General features: G+C 42.5%; 1 protein-coding gene across 1 annotated transcript; it reads left to right on the top strand.

The window, feature by feature from the left end:
* Positions 1 to 366: 366 nt before the first annotated feature.
* On the top strand, positions 367 to 2,013 carry LOC123988813. Its single transcript, XM_046289558.1, has one exon. It carries the CDS (start codon positions 367 to 369, stop codon positions 2,011 to 2,013), a length of 1,647 nt encoding a protein of 548 aa, XP_046145514.1.
* The last annotated feature ends 13,592 nt before the right edge of the window (positions 2,014 to 15,605 follow it).

Raw genomic sequence — 15,605 nt, 5'->3', positions numbered from 1 at the left:
AGGTTGCAACGGCGTCGGTGAGTTCTCCAGGGGCCAGTCTGCGTGACAGTCTGGTGCGGGTAGCGAACCCGGAGTGCCCTAGCAATTATACCGTAATCCAGTGGTCACGTTTCGCTGGAACGGGGGGCTTGCCTTAACTGGCCGGCCTGCGAGGATGACAACCTCTTCAAAAATCCCTAGCCCCAAGCTGCGGCACGCGGTGAGGAGGGTGCTCCTGGAGTCAACGCCAGGGGTGGCTGGTGGGTGCACCAGTCGCTAGCGACCAACCCCGGGGTACCTGGCGACCCCCCGGGTGTATCTGCCTTACCCAGGTAAGGCGGCTCTGCCTGGGCGGACCTACGTACCGTCCACACTCGTGGGACGAATATGGCAAATTCTATAGAAGAAACGTTTGGATGGCATAAGGAGAATGAGGAGAATGAAATCTTTGTAAGAAAGCCAAGACTGAGCAGAACACCCCCAAGTGCGTCGAAGGGTAAGGACCCTAGACAATCTGTTGGGAGGTTGGAATCCGTGGACCTGGCCGGGGAGGAGACAGAAGAAGAGGTCAATATAATTAAGCAGAAGTGCACACAGGGCAAAGCAATAGAGGGGGTTACGAACCAGAAAAGAAAAGAGAGCCTCACACTGGAGGAGAAGGTGGATGTTAGCCTGAGGGCTATAGAGAAGATACTTCAGGCTATCAGTGACCACCATATGGTATTTAATAACTTAATACTGAAAAAGGAGGACGAAATTGACCCTGTAATAACAAACACTTACGTGTCAATGAAGAAATGCCTGGAAGAGGTCATGGTTGCGGTCGATGGCCTCAGAGACGTGCACACCAAGCATACGGAAAAAACCAAAGGCGAGATGACCTATAGCAAGACGAAGAGAGCACAGACGACAGTAATGACGGAAACAGACCGGATACCTGTAACAGAGAAAAAAAGCATTAGCACTCAGACAGAGGAAGAGATAGGGGGTGATTTCCCTCCCCTCCCGGCTGTGAGACAGCAGAAGAGGAAGGAGATCACGCCCCCTACGGATAAAAGTGGGAAGAGGACGAGGTTCACTAGGAATGCGGAAGAGTCACCAATGGAGAAAGGAAACGGGAAGGAAACATTGATGCCCGGACAAGGAGGAGGGGTAACGAGCGGGGAACAGGAATGGATCGTAGCCGGAAGGAGAAGACGAACGAAGGAAGAGGAAGTGGGGAGTAACAGGAGTAGCGCGACCCCAAACAAGAACAAGAACGAAGGCGGTAGGCCGGCGAGTGGTAGAGCGGGGGGAAGGAACACCCCCAGAATTAACATCAAACCACAGGCAATTGCAGTACGTTTCGGCAAGGATAAGACCTTTGCGGAGATTCTCAAAAAGGTGAAAGGAGCCGCGGGCAAAACACCAGAGGGCATCAGGGCGGTAAAGCAGACAAGAGCCGGGAATCTGCTTATTGAATTCGCCCCTGGTGCGGATTTAGAGAATCTGAGGAGAAACCTGGACGGCAGACTGGGTTCAGATGTTGAGGTGGCTAAACTGCAGACCATGGTCGACATAGAGATAAGAGGGATAGATCCAACAGTAGAAAAGGAGGAGGTTATGGAAGCTATTAAGGGAGAAATTGGACACGAGGCGAAGGGGGTCAGGATTAAGATTCTCAGGACAGACCCGAGGCAGAATAAAGTGGCGGTCATCGAAGGCCCAGCAGTGGATATGAACCGACTACTAAGAGGAAACAAGATTAGGATAGGTTGGACTATGGTAACTGCAAGGGAAATCCCACGTTTAACGCGTTGCTACAAGTGCCACGGTATGGGACATATTGCAAATAACTGCAAGATCATAGGAGATACAGGGGGACTGTGTAGGAAGTGCGGGGATGCAGGGCACCACATGAGAGAATGTGTAAAAGAACCCAGGTGTAGACTATGCGTGGCAGATGGACTCCCAGCTGAGCAGACGGGACATGTTGCCGCCTCAGTAAGGTGCCCGAAATACAAAGAGGCGCTTAGAAACAAAAGGCAAGGATAGTATAAATATTTTACAGGTGAACCTAAATCACTGCAGGCTCGCACACGACCTCCTGTGTGCGAGTGTGAGTGATAAAGAGGCAGACCTGGTAGTAGTGGCAGAACCGTATGCCACTCCAGATAATTGGTATACAGACACTACGGGTAGGGCAGCGATATCCGTCACAAGCACAGGAATGGCGAAGAGCAAAAAGATAGCGGTTGTATGCTGCGACAAGGGATATGTAGGGATTAACTACAACGATATGTATATAGTGAGTGTCTATGCGTCTCCAAACGAGAGTTTACAGGACTTCGAAGTCCAGCTGTCGACACTGGAAATTTTCCTAAGAGGTTTAAGGGATTGCCAACCAAAAATCATGGTGCTAGGCGATTTTAACGCCAAGTCTCCCCTGTGGGGATCGAAAAAGTGGTGTGGCAGGGGAAGGATCTTAAACCAGTGGTGTGCAGGCCTTGGGCTGTGCCCAATCACTTCAGAGGGGGGGGCCACGTGCGAGAGAGGAGGGGGATCGGTCGTCGATATTATACTCTGCAGTAAGGCGGCCCTGGAATTGCACACGATGTCGAGGGTACTGGACGAGTTTACGGCATCGGATCACAAATACTTATTACACACAGTAGGTCGTGGCCACAAAAATGGAAGGACGAACTCGGACCCTTTTGATATTGGCAAAGGAAAGATAGAAGAAAAAAAGCTCCTAGAAGCGCTGCTCCTGAAATACGGCGATGAAAACTTTAGTAGGAGGAACAGGACATATACTACTCACGAGGTCGATGATTTCATTGAGGACATACAAAGACTTATAAATAAATTTACGAAATACAGAAGGACATACAAGGAAGATCGTAATCCGGTTTATTGGTGGACAAATGACATAGCCGCGAAAAGGACGAAAGCCAATAAATTACGGAGGTTGTACGCGAGAGCCAGGGCTAAAGGCAACGTAGAGGAAACGGAAAGGACCCATGAAGCATATAAGAATGCGAAGAAGGTTCTGAACCGAGAAATCCAGAGGGCCAAAAGGGCAAACTGGCTTGACCTTTTAAAGGAAGTCGACAGGGATGTGTGGGGCAGACCATATAAATTGGTTATGAGGAGGATCAGGGGTAACATAGCCAAACCTGATATTATGAACCCGGACGAAGTTGGAAAAGTAGTCAAGAAGCTCTTCATAACGACCCCGATGGGGACCGGAACACCTGCAGACAAAAATGACGACTCGGAAGATGGAGTAAAGAGGGACTGGAACGAGACGCACTTACCTGGTAACTCGCTTGGGACATCTGGAACAAGTGCTGAAGATATGGACACCAAAGAAGCTGGGAATATGCCTGTACCCCCCTGTAACAAAGGGGGCAACGTGATTACGGCGGAAGAAGTCGGTATACTGGCAAGGAAAATGCCAGGCAAGAAGGCCCCTGGCCCTGATAAGATGTCGTCGGCCATTGCGAAGAAATTCAGCATGGGAGCGACTCAGTGGCTTGCACACATCTACTCTACGTGTTATAGTAGAGGCTACTGGCCTGTCCCGTGGAAGACGGGTCGTTTGGTCCTTCTGCCCAAAGGGAAAACCACTAACACGAAAGAAAAAGCGTATAGACCTCTGTCCATCATCCCGTGCCTCGCGAAACTATTCGAACAGGTGGTGAAGGGTAAAATTCTGGGGGAATTGGAAACTAATGATCTGGCAGAGAACCAGTATGGGTTCAGGAAGGGGCGGTCCACCTTAGATGCCATGGACAAATTGAAAGACTACTGGGAGATGGCACGTAAGGAAGGGAGACATTGCCTACTGGTAATGCTGGACGTGAAGAACGCCTTCAACACAATTAGGTGGGACAGCGTTATCAGATGCATTAAGGAAAAAGGGTTCTCCAGCGAGATGGTTGATCTGATCCGGAACTATCTGACGGACAGATGGATCGTCTTTAATTCCAAAGAGGGTGAAGTTCGGTTTCAAGTGTTTGGAGGTGTCCCCCAAGGATCCGTAATCGGTCCGATATTATGGAATATTGTTTATGACGGCCTCCTAAGAATTCGTCTGCGTAGAGATGTTTACCTTATTGGTTACGCAGATGACATAGGTATCGTTATCATCGATGAAGATTTTGATAGAATGGTGCTAACGGCTGAACGGACGATAGGGGACATGAATGTATGGTATGAGTCGGAAGGCCTGAGTCTTGCTCACCATAAGACCGAAACCATCCTCCTCACAGGAAGAAAGGTCGCGGGCGGACTCACAATCACCTGTGGGGGGGCAGAGATCCGAACGGCCAGAGCTGCCAGGTATCTGGGCCTCATACTGGAGATGAATAGAGGCTTTAGGGAGCATATTGAAAGGGTATGCGATAAGGCCCTGAAGTATGCAAATACTCTAGCGCGATTAATGCCAAACCTGGGCGGAGCCGGGAACCAGGCACGAAGGCTGTACTATAAGGTTGTGGAATCCGTGATTTTATATGCAGCACCGATGTGGGCTACCGGATTAGAGATGAAGAAGAACATAAACTTGCTGGTCAGTACACAACGTGCCGCACTTTTGAGGGTGGCACAAGCTTATAGAACCACCTCCACGGATGCCCTGTGCGTAATCACAGGGCAGATACCGCTGGACCTGATCATAAAGGAAAGGGAGTGGATTTTCAGGAAGAAGAAAGAGTCCGGGGAAAGCACAAAGGAAGAGGTCAGAAAAGTCAAGAAAGAGGCACGGGAAAAAAACCATGGAAAAATGGCAACAGAGGTGGGAGGAGTCCGAAAAAGGGAGGTGGACATACGCCCTGATCCCCCGCCTAAAAGAATGGGTACAATGGGGGCCCCAGACCCTTAACTTTCATCTGACGCAGGTAATAACAGGGCACGGTTGTTTTGGCACCTTCCTGTGTAAGAAAGCGAAAAAGAGAGCTAACACAGAGTGCTGGTTCTGCCCGAACCATGAGGACAGCCCCGAACATTTTCTGTTTAAATGTAGCCGTTGGAAGAACGAGAGATCGGCTCTATGTACTACCTTAGGAGTAATACCCAACAGGGATAACTTTATAGTATTACTCAAGGATACCAAGAAGCGAGAAATAGTCATCAGGTACGTGGTGAGTACGCTGAGGGACAAGGAAGCGCATGAGAGGGAGAGACAAGCAGAGGAAAGAAGAGTAAGGATGCTCTCCACCACTAGAAGAGTCAGATAGTATATGTCTGGGGCGTTGGCACAGGGGTAATGTGCACTTAGTTATTTGGACGAGTTTGTACAACAGACTGACCGTTATCATTTTACCTGTTTGACTATATATTATTTATGTATGTATTTATTGGATTTTATTTTAATTATTTAGTACTTTATGCATTTTATGCATTTTAAAGAATTTGACCAAGGGACAACTCGGAGACGGAGCCGGACTTACGTTTTTATTATGAACCGACACGGAAATATTTTATTTTATACTGACATAGAGATATTTTTTCTACACTGACGTGAGATTTTTTAATTTATATTGACATGGAGATATTTTATTCTACATTGACATCGAGTTATTTTATATTATGTTAAAAGAAACGTGACGAGCATAGCGATCTTGACTAGTGGGACTTGATCCTTTGAAATGTGTTGTAGGTAACCCTACCCGTAGTGTCGAAACCAGAGGGTTTAAAGAAAATAGCAGCAGCCTTACAGCGCCACCCGCCCCTGATGTAATGCAATAGATCAATAGATCAAAGCGGTCCCGGGGGCGGTGTCTCACAAGGCCTAGGCTCCAAGAAAGAGAAACCGAGGTGGGTTTTTTAGTGGGTAGACCAATATGGGAGTCCCACAGTACCGGGCATACAACACCTCGCCCGGTCTGCATAAATGCATTTTTCCCATCTCGTTAAAGAAAAAAAAAAAAAAAAAAAAAGGTTAGGTTAGGGTTAGGTTAGGTTAGGGTTAGGTTAGGTTAGGGTTAGGTTAGGGTTAGGTTAGGTTAGGTTAGGTTAGGTTAGGTTAGGGTTAGGTTAGGTTAGGTTAGGTTAGGTTAGGTTAGGTTAGGTTAGGTTAGAGACCTCAGTGTTTAGAGACCAAGCGATACAGGCACTAGGAGCCGGAGCGGAAGTGAGAAGACTGATACCGAAAACAAAAATAGAAATACTAGATATAGATCCGTCCGCCGAGGCGGAGGAAATTATTGGTGCCTTAGTAAGAGATACGGGCATAAGAGCGGAAGATATATTCTGCAAATCCCTACGTAAAGCGTACATGGGTACACAGGTAGGGATAATCGAGGGGCCAATAGACCTGCAGGAAAAAATTAAGGAAAATAAGATCAGAATCGGGTGGGTAAATTGCAGAGTAAGACACATGCCCGATATCATTAGATGTTATAAGTGCCATAATATAGGGCATGTGGCAGCGCGATGTGCTGTAATACAGGGTGAAAAAATGTTATGCAGGAGATGTGGAAAGGAGGGACATAACATGGCAGAATGTAATGCGGAAAAATCGCAGTGCAGATTATGCATTGCAAAAGGTTTAACGGGAAATTCGGTAATGCATATTGCCGGCTCGATAAGATGTACGGTTTACAAGGACGCGGTTAAAGGGAGTAAAAGGATTAAACAAAATTCGTGATGAAAATACTCCAAATAAACCTGAATAAATGCAAGGCTGCACAGGCTCTGCTGGAAAAAACGGTCCAGGATACTGGAGCGGACATAGTGATAATATCAGAACAAAACAGGAGCATGAATTACTGGTATGGGGATACAAAGGGGGATGCGGCGATCTGGATAACAGATCTAGGAATTAGGAAGGCTACCAAACTTAATCTAGTAAAACAAGGTAAAGGGCTGGTCGCGATAAATTATAATGAGTACCTGATTATTAGTAATTATATCTCACCGAACATAGACAATGAGGAACTGGACGATAGACTGAAAGAGGTTAGAGATATAATTATAGCAAAAAAATGGGCGGGTGTCTTGTGGGCAGGGGACCTGAACGCTAAGTCACCACTATGGGGAGGAAACGCCTGGAACCCTAGAGGGAAGAAAGTAATTAGGGAGATCATAAATGCGGAACTAATACCAGTTATTACTGAAGGTGGAAATACATGCACGAGGGGAAATGGGTCGAAAATAGACATTATAATTATTAGCACGAATTTAGAGGATAAAATGAGGGAAAGTAGGGTCCTAGGTACATATACAGGTTCGGACCACCAATATGTTTGGCATAGGGTTGACCTCCAAACGACCAGGCCTGAAACAAAGAAAAAGAAAGAAATTAAGAAAGACATAGATGCGAAACTATTGATAAAAAAGTTCCAGGAAAAATACCAAGGAAAGGTAGAGGAGGGGTTTAATGAACAAATAAATATTAATGATATTAAGAAATTCGTAAGGGAATTAGAGGATTTGTGCAATAGTAGTAGGAAAAATAGAGGGAAATCGATAAATAGGAAACCGGTCTACTGGTGGAATGAGGAAATCGCGAATCTAAGGAAAATAACAAATAAAAATAGGAGAAAATTAACTAGAAGTAGAAAGAAGGGGAATGTTGAGGCGATAAAGAGAGTAGAGGAAAAATATAAAGAAGCCAAGAAGTCGCTGAAACGAGAAATTGGTAGGGCGAAAAAAGAGGTTTGGGAAAAGTTCATTGATTCAGTGGATCGGGATATTTGGGGCAAACCATACAAGGCGGTGATAAGGCAAATAAAACCGGAACCTCCGCCAGTGGTACTGAACTTAGAACAAACTAGAGAAGTGATAAAAGGGTTGTTCATAATGAAACAATCTGGGATAGAGGAAGGTATGGCAGACGCGGGGCATGAGGGGAATAATGTGATGAAGGAACAGGAATATAAATCACAAAATAACATGGAGGACTTAGAAATATCTACGGATGATGTAATTAGGGCGGGAAAAAGAATTATGATAAAGAAAGCACCAGGGCCGGATGGCATTCCAGCACTGGCTGCAAGAGTAATAGGTATTAATGCTGCACGATGGCTTCAACAAATCTTTAATAGCTGTCTGAAGATAGGGTACTGGCCGGACCAATGGAAGGAAACAAGACTCGTCTTACTTCCGAAGGGGAAAAAGAAAATAGTAAATAGTATAAGAGGGGAGAAGATAAACCCGTCTGACTACAGGCCGCTTTGCATAGCGTCTAATATGGCAAAAATTTTTGAACACGTCATAAAAGACAAATTATTGGAGGAACTAGACAAGGATGGCCTGTCAGAGAACCAATATGGGTTTAGGAAGGGGAGGAGCACTGTCCACGCAATGGACACAGTTATGGGACTATGGGATGGAGCTAAGAGGGAAGGCAGACACTGTCTGCTAATATTGCTAGACGTTAAAAATGCCTTCAATACCCTAAGGTGGCGAAGTATAATTGAAGCAATGCGTAAGAAAAACTTCAATCCGCAAATGGTGGGACTCATCCGATCATACCTAACAAATAGATGGCTTATAGTAAATACCTCGGATGGCACCGATAGAATCCAAGTGTTTGGAGGAGTTCCACAGGGATCGGTGATCGGACCGTTCATGTGGAACTTGGTGTACGATGGGCTCCTTAAAAAGACAATAAGAAGAGATGTATATCTTATTGCCTTCGCCGATGATGTGGGTATTATCATCATAGAAAAAGACCTCGAGACCATCAAAATAATAGCAAATGAAGTAATGAAGGATATACTAACCTGGTTCCAGGGAGAAGGCCTAGAATTAGCACCCCAGAAGTCAGAGTCAATTCTGCTTACTGGAAGAAAATGCGTAGAGGGCATCCCTGTCAAAATAAACGAAGAAGAGATAAAAATTAGTGAAAAAGCTAAATACCTAGGGGTAATTTTCGAAACGAACCAGGTGTTCAAAGAACACATCAAGAACACCATGGATAGAGCGCTGAAGTATGCGATATGTCTGGGGATGCTACAATCCAATATAAGAGGAGCCGGTACGAAAGCCAGGATCCTATATTACAGGGTGGCGGAGTCTGTCGTAATGTACGCCGCTCCAATATGGGGAAGAGCTGTACAGTACAAGATAAATGTCAGCGAAATACGCAGCGTACAAAGGATAGCTTTAGGGCGAGTACTGAGAGCGTACAATACAGTATCAACCGAAGTCCTTTGCGTGATAGCCGGAGTACCACCATGGGATCTAGAGGCCGATAGAAGAGCCCGGATCTTTGAAAGGAGCAAAAAAGAATTAAATGAACTGGAAGGAAAAGAAAAAAAGGAAAAAATAAAAGATATCAAGAAAGAGGAAACAAAACTGATGAACGAAAAATGGCAAAAAGAATGGGACCTGAGTACAAAAGGAAGATGGCTATACAGCATTATTCCTAATATAGAGGAATGGGTGAAAGAAGGGGCCCCAATTATGGACCACTTCACAATGCAAGTGCTAACGGGCCATGGATGCTTTGGAACATACCTGCATAAAATTAAGAAGGAAGAAAATAGCAGTTGCTGGTTTTGTAACGAAGAGGTAGATGAGGTAGTCCATACGCTGTTCCATTGTACAAGATGGGCACAAGAGAGAAGAGACCTGGAACGGAATATATATCCTATAAGGTGGAAAGAACAGAACCTGAGGACTTTGTTGAAAGATAAGCAAAAAAATGTAACAGTAAGAGATTTTATAATTATGACAATGAAAGATAAATGTAAATATGAAAAGGAAAACAGGGAAGAACTGAGAAAGAAGAAAGACACAAGAAGTCTAGGAAAGAAAAGAGGAATTAAGGAAAAGAAAAGCAAAAAATGAACATATTAAATAGAAAGAAAAGACTAGTAATAATGCATTTTCACCAAGTAAGGATGTACAAACAGAAGTCAGAAAAAATAGGAAATCCTAATGTAACAAAGGATTAGAAACATGTTCTACTGAAAAAACAAAAGATTTTTTTAACAATGGACCTAAATCTGAGAGAGAGAAAAAAGAAGAAAAGAAAAAATTTTTAACGAATAACCTCTAGAATTTTACAGAAAAGAAACGTACAGTGAGACGTCAAATATATATTTTAAAAATTGACCAATGGAATAGTTTAAAATCAGACAGAGAATCTTGAAATAAGTTTTAATAAAAGAAATAATGACAGTAAATGTAGAACATGAACTATCCTGCAGCATAAAACAGATAACGCTTAGAGTAGAATAGGAAAATACGAAAATATAAAACTAAAGAAGATAGGAGATAAGAAAAAGCAAAAAAAGAAATAAATAAATACTTACTAGAAAATGTTGAGAAACCAAATAACAGTAACAAAAATAGCAGCACATTAACCATGAGCATGTCCCGCGTAGCCGGACACTGGTATCTTGGCAGGAACATAAGCAGTCCATAAGACGGCTGAAAAGTAAAGAATGAAATAACACAAGTATCCCGGTGTAACTGCATCAATGAACGGAAGGATTATAGTTGAAACAGGGTAAACGAGAAGGTATTAAAAGGTATAATATATAATAGAATAAAATAGGAAAAACAACTTACCTGAAAGTAGCCAGTGTTAACCATAGCCTAGAAAGCACTAAAATCCAGGATAGGAAAGGGTTATTTTAGAAAATACTTAAATAGCAAAGAAAATATTATATATATATACAAGAAAGGGTTAGCCAAGCAGACAGAAAAGTATGCAGATAACAGAAATACGGGTACTTATCTTAATACGCTGCTACCCATTGTGCTTGTAATAGGAGTAGTAGTAGGAGAATGACACAGAAAATCGGTGTTGAAATATACACAGAGATGAGAGGCGATCTTGTAAATCCATAACCTAGAACAAGAGTACAAAATAAGATGTGTAACTAGGTGAAACTGTAAAATTGTGTAGAATAGGAAATAAATGGTAAAGCATATAGAGTTAAGCAAGGACAAAGACAAAGATAAAGAAAGATCCACAATATTCATTGGTATAAATAAAAGAATATAATATATAATATAACCGACTGCGAAAATAGAATCTAACTATGAGCACAAAATACATAGTGAGGAAACTCAATAGGAAGGTTAAGTAAACTAGGGATATCAGTGGAACATAGGTAAAATATGAGAGGGTAAGCTAGGCCGGACAAATGAAATAATCTGGGAACATAGAAACACAAGATGTGACAAACCAGTGATTAGTAACAAACTATATACATAGGAATAAAACAAAGCTCAGAGAAATACGGAGAATAGTAGAGATAATGGAGTACCTTGTAATAAAAATCGGAAAGGGTTAAAACAGTTATAGACTAGGGAAGCCTGGTAAATGAAAGGCCGCATCCCCCCCCCCCCACTCGTCGTATGGTGGTCAGGGGTTCAAGGATCTCATAAGTGATACAAGAAATTGCTCTTATTAAATACCTCTTAGTACAAACACTACGTAACAACCAACAAACTAGGTGAAATGAATGATATAAAATGAAAAGGAAGAGATGTTACTGGCGAAGAGTAGTGTAAATACTAATACCAAAGTATAGAGGGGACAGGATGTAGCATGAAATAACATGAGGCTAACCCTGTCATCATGAAGATGGCACAAAAAAAAAAAAATAGAATGCCAGGACGGGAAAGTACTGCCGGTACAGTAGAACAAATACAATAGTAAATACCGACTAAGGAATAAGAAGAACAAGATATTAATTAGTTGAGACGTACATGAAAAATAAAAGAAGGGTGACTGAACAGGGGGGCCGAAGTAATGCGAGAACGCGGTTCCGACCTCTCCTGGTCACAAATACATATACACAGGTAAGTCGAGGAGGGGGTTTTTAGTGGGTAGGCGACACTAGGTCGAGAGTCCCACACTACCGGGGTGGAAATCACTCGGTGTGCCTAATGCATTTTCCCCCTCCCCGCAAAAAAAAAAAAAAAAAAAAAAAAAAAAAGGTTAGGTTAGGGTTAGGTTAGGTTAGGTTGGGTTAGGGTTAGGTTAGGTTAGGTTAGGTTAGGTTAGGTTAGGTTTAGCGGACAATCAGTTTGGGTTTAGGAAGGGAAAATCCACCTACGACGCGATTGAGAAGCTGAAGAACCACTGGGAGACTGCAAGGAGAGAAGGACGTCACTGCCTGCTCGTGTTACTGGACGTCAAGAACGCCTTTAACACGGTCAGGTGGGAGAGCATTATAAGATGCATGAGAGAAAAAGGTTTCAGTAGCACTATGATCAATTTCATCCGTAGCTATTTAGATGACCGTTGGATTACGTTTGAGTCTAAAGAGGGCCTGCTCCGGTTCCAGGTGTTTGGAGGCGTCCCGCAGGGCTCGGTGATAGGGCCCATTTTATGGAACATAGTGTATGATGGGCTACTGCGCCTTAGACTCCGGAGAGACGTGTTCCTAATTGGGTACGCGGACGATATAGGAATCGTCATCATTGACGAAAAGTTGGACAGGATGGTGGCCGTGGCGGAGCACACGATAGAGGACCTTAATAAATGGTATGAGTCAGAGGGTCTCAGTCTCGCCCACCACAAAACAGAAGCGATCCTTCTTACAGGCCGGAAGGTGGTAGATGGCCTAACACTCAGGTGTGGGGGCACGGCCATAAAAACGGCCAGGGCGGCTCGATATCTGGGACTGATCTTGGAAATGAACCGTGGTTTTAGAGCACATGTAGTGACGGCCTGTAATAAGGCACTCAAATACGCGAATACGTTGGCGCAGCTCATGCCCAATATAGGAGGGGCTGGCAGTTTGGCGAGACGGCTCTACTACAAGGTAGTAGAGTCGGTAATACTATACGCGGCTCCTCTGTGGGCCTCCGGACTCGAAATGAGACTAAACTCTCAACTCCTTATCAGTACACAACGGACCGCGCTGCTCAGGCTTGCACAGGCATACAGGACCACATCAGCGGACGCACTGTGCGTCATTACGGGACAGGTGCCAATAGACCTCCTGATAAAAGAGAGAGAGACGGTCTACTATAGGAGGAAGGAGGCCGGACAGATCACAAAGGAGGAGTTGAGGGTTATGAAGAAAGAGGCGCGGGAGCACACTCTGGAGTTGTGGCAACAAAGGTGGGTGGAATCTATCAAGGGTAGGTGGACCTTTATACTGATCCCCCGCCTCAACGAGTGGATAGGGTGGGGGCCAAATCTTTTGAAGTTCCACCTGACACAGGTGATCACGGGTCATGGATGTTTTGGCACCTATTTACAAAAAATTGGGAAACAAAACCACTCTGAGTGCTGGTTCTGCCCGGGCGCGGTAGATAGCCCGGACCATTTTCTATTTCACTGTAGGAGATGGAGTGGGGAGAGAAAGACCTTAGGGAGGGACCTGGGCGTGTCCCTTAGCACCGATAACTTCACCGATCTGCTGAAAGATACCGCAAAGAGAGACAGAGTTATTGGTTTTATAATCAGCGCGATGAGAGAAAAAGAGGCCCATGAAAGAAATATGGAAAGGGCTGCGAGGGAGGGGAGAAGGCCCCTTCACCTCCCCTGATCACTACTTGATTTGTAAAGATATGTTCACGTCTTTGTTTCAATTTTGACTGTGATGTTAGGTGCTCTGTACTCACCAGTTTGTGTGCTCGTGTTATTTACTTATTTATTTTGTATTGTCTTCGATTTTATTAATTTATTGACCTAGCTTACTATCGTTTTATCCTTTTGACTAGTTTTAACCTCTTTTAAGTGGATGACAAGTGGGTTACCCCAGTGTTCGGTTTTATCCTATGACACCTTTTGGGTGCTGTTTTTTTAATTTATGACTGAAGGAAGACAGTAGGGGGGCCGTAGTAATAACACCCAGAAGAGAGAGACAGATGGTAACGTCTCATGAGAGGAGTGACTTTGCCTGGGGGGGTGCTAAATAGTTTCGCCTATCCGTGGTGTTGCGTTCCGTGAATACTTAGCAGAGAAACTGTTCGTAGTGAACGAGGAGCCTAGCTATGCCGCCCGCCCCCGAAGTATTGCTGAAGACCATGGTCATGGCGGTTCCGGGTGCGGAGTTGGGCTCAGGCGACCAGAAAGGGAAATCGAGGTGGGTTTTTTAGTGGGTAGACCAAGCTGGGAGTCCCACAGTACCGGGCACCTAACAACTTGCCCGGTCTGCATAAATGCATTTTTCCCACCTCGTTTAAAAAAAAAAAAAAAAAAAAAAAAAAGGTTAGGTTAGGTTAGGTTGAGTTTCTATTTTAACTACGTAGTTAATGTTTGATTTGTTTATCGCTTTAGTTATTTATCTTACCTCATTCAATAATCGGTCCTTCTTACATTTGCACTGATATGATCATTTATCATTTATTATTTACAATTTGACTTATGGTCTGCTTTGACGGGGAAGTGGGTAATTGGGATGATAATCTTTACGGTTATGGTATACGTTCAGTTCAATTTTGGTATTTTGTATTCTATTATATTACATTACATTTCATATTCCTTACATTATATCTCTATTCTTTACATTATATCTCTTTTACCTTATATTAATTTTCTTCACACTACATTACACTGCATTACATTACATTGCATTGCACTGCTTTACATCACGTTACATTACATTATACTGTTTTGCGTCACATTACATTATTTTACATTGTGTTGTTGGATTACGGCCTTCAATTTATAATTTATGTCTTATTATTTACCTCACTCTTCTTTAATATCTTTAATTAACTACTTTACTGTTTTGTCGCTCATTCTTCCATTCTATCATTGTTCATTCGTTCTGATACATTCCTGCTTCTTGTTTTCACTCACGCCTTACCTTCTTTATTTTTCTTAACCTTTAGCTTTCTTAATCTTACTTTCTTAATGGTTCCATATATTCATTCATTCATTATTCATTCACTCATTTATTCTGATCAATTAAAGTTAATGAATATGATTTATTTTACATTTATTTTACTTTGGTTTTACTTTGGTTTTGCTCTCTCTGTGATGATGGGTGGTTTTGTCAATTCAAATGCTTTGATTGTGCGTGGTTTTATTATAACCTTGTTATTTAAGTATCCTTATTTATTTACTCATTTATTTAATTATTTATTCAGTCTATATACTGGTGCAGTGTTTATTGAACTGCGTACTTTATATTTGATTTGATTATTGTCGTTTCAGTTAGTTTATTTTGATACAACATTTAACAGTAAGTTCTATTTGCATTTGCATTGACATAATCATTCATCGTTTATCGTTTGCCATTTATAATTTATAATTTAACTTATGGGCTATTTTGGGAAAGAAATAAAGTATTGTAGCTAATAATCTGTACGGTTGTATTATATTTTATTCACTTCTTGTATTTTATTTTGTATTCTATTTTAGTATAATTCATTATGTTTTACATTATATTACGTGACATTACAGTATTTACACTATTTACATTATGTTGGTTACTACCTTCACTTTATACTTTATGACTTATAACTATTTACCTTATTTAACTCGTTCATTAGTATCTTTAATTGATTACTCTATTGTTCAGTTGTTCATTCTTTCATTCTATCACTGTCATTCATTCTGAACTGAATTGAATTGAATTAAAGTAATTATTATGATTAAAATAATTATTATGATTTAGTTTATTTAACTCTTGATTGTACAAAGTTCTGTAGATTGTATTAATATATTTATGATTTGTTTCCATACGGTTATTCTTTATTCTATATTTTATATTTTA

Source organism: Osmia bicornis, unplaced genomic scaffold, assembly GCF_907164935.1.
Source record: "Osmia bicornis bicornis unplaced genomic scaffold, iOsmBic2.1, whole genome shotgun sequence".
NCBI classification, from domain to species: Eukaryota; Metazoa; Arthropoda; class Insecta; order Hymenoptera; family Megachilidae; genus Osmia; species Osmia bicornis.
The sequence above is the reverse complement of the archived record's forward strand: the minus strand, read 5'-3'. Positions and strand labels throughout refer to the sequence as shown.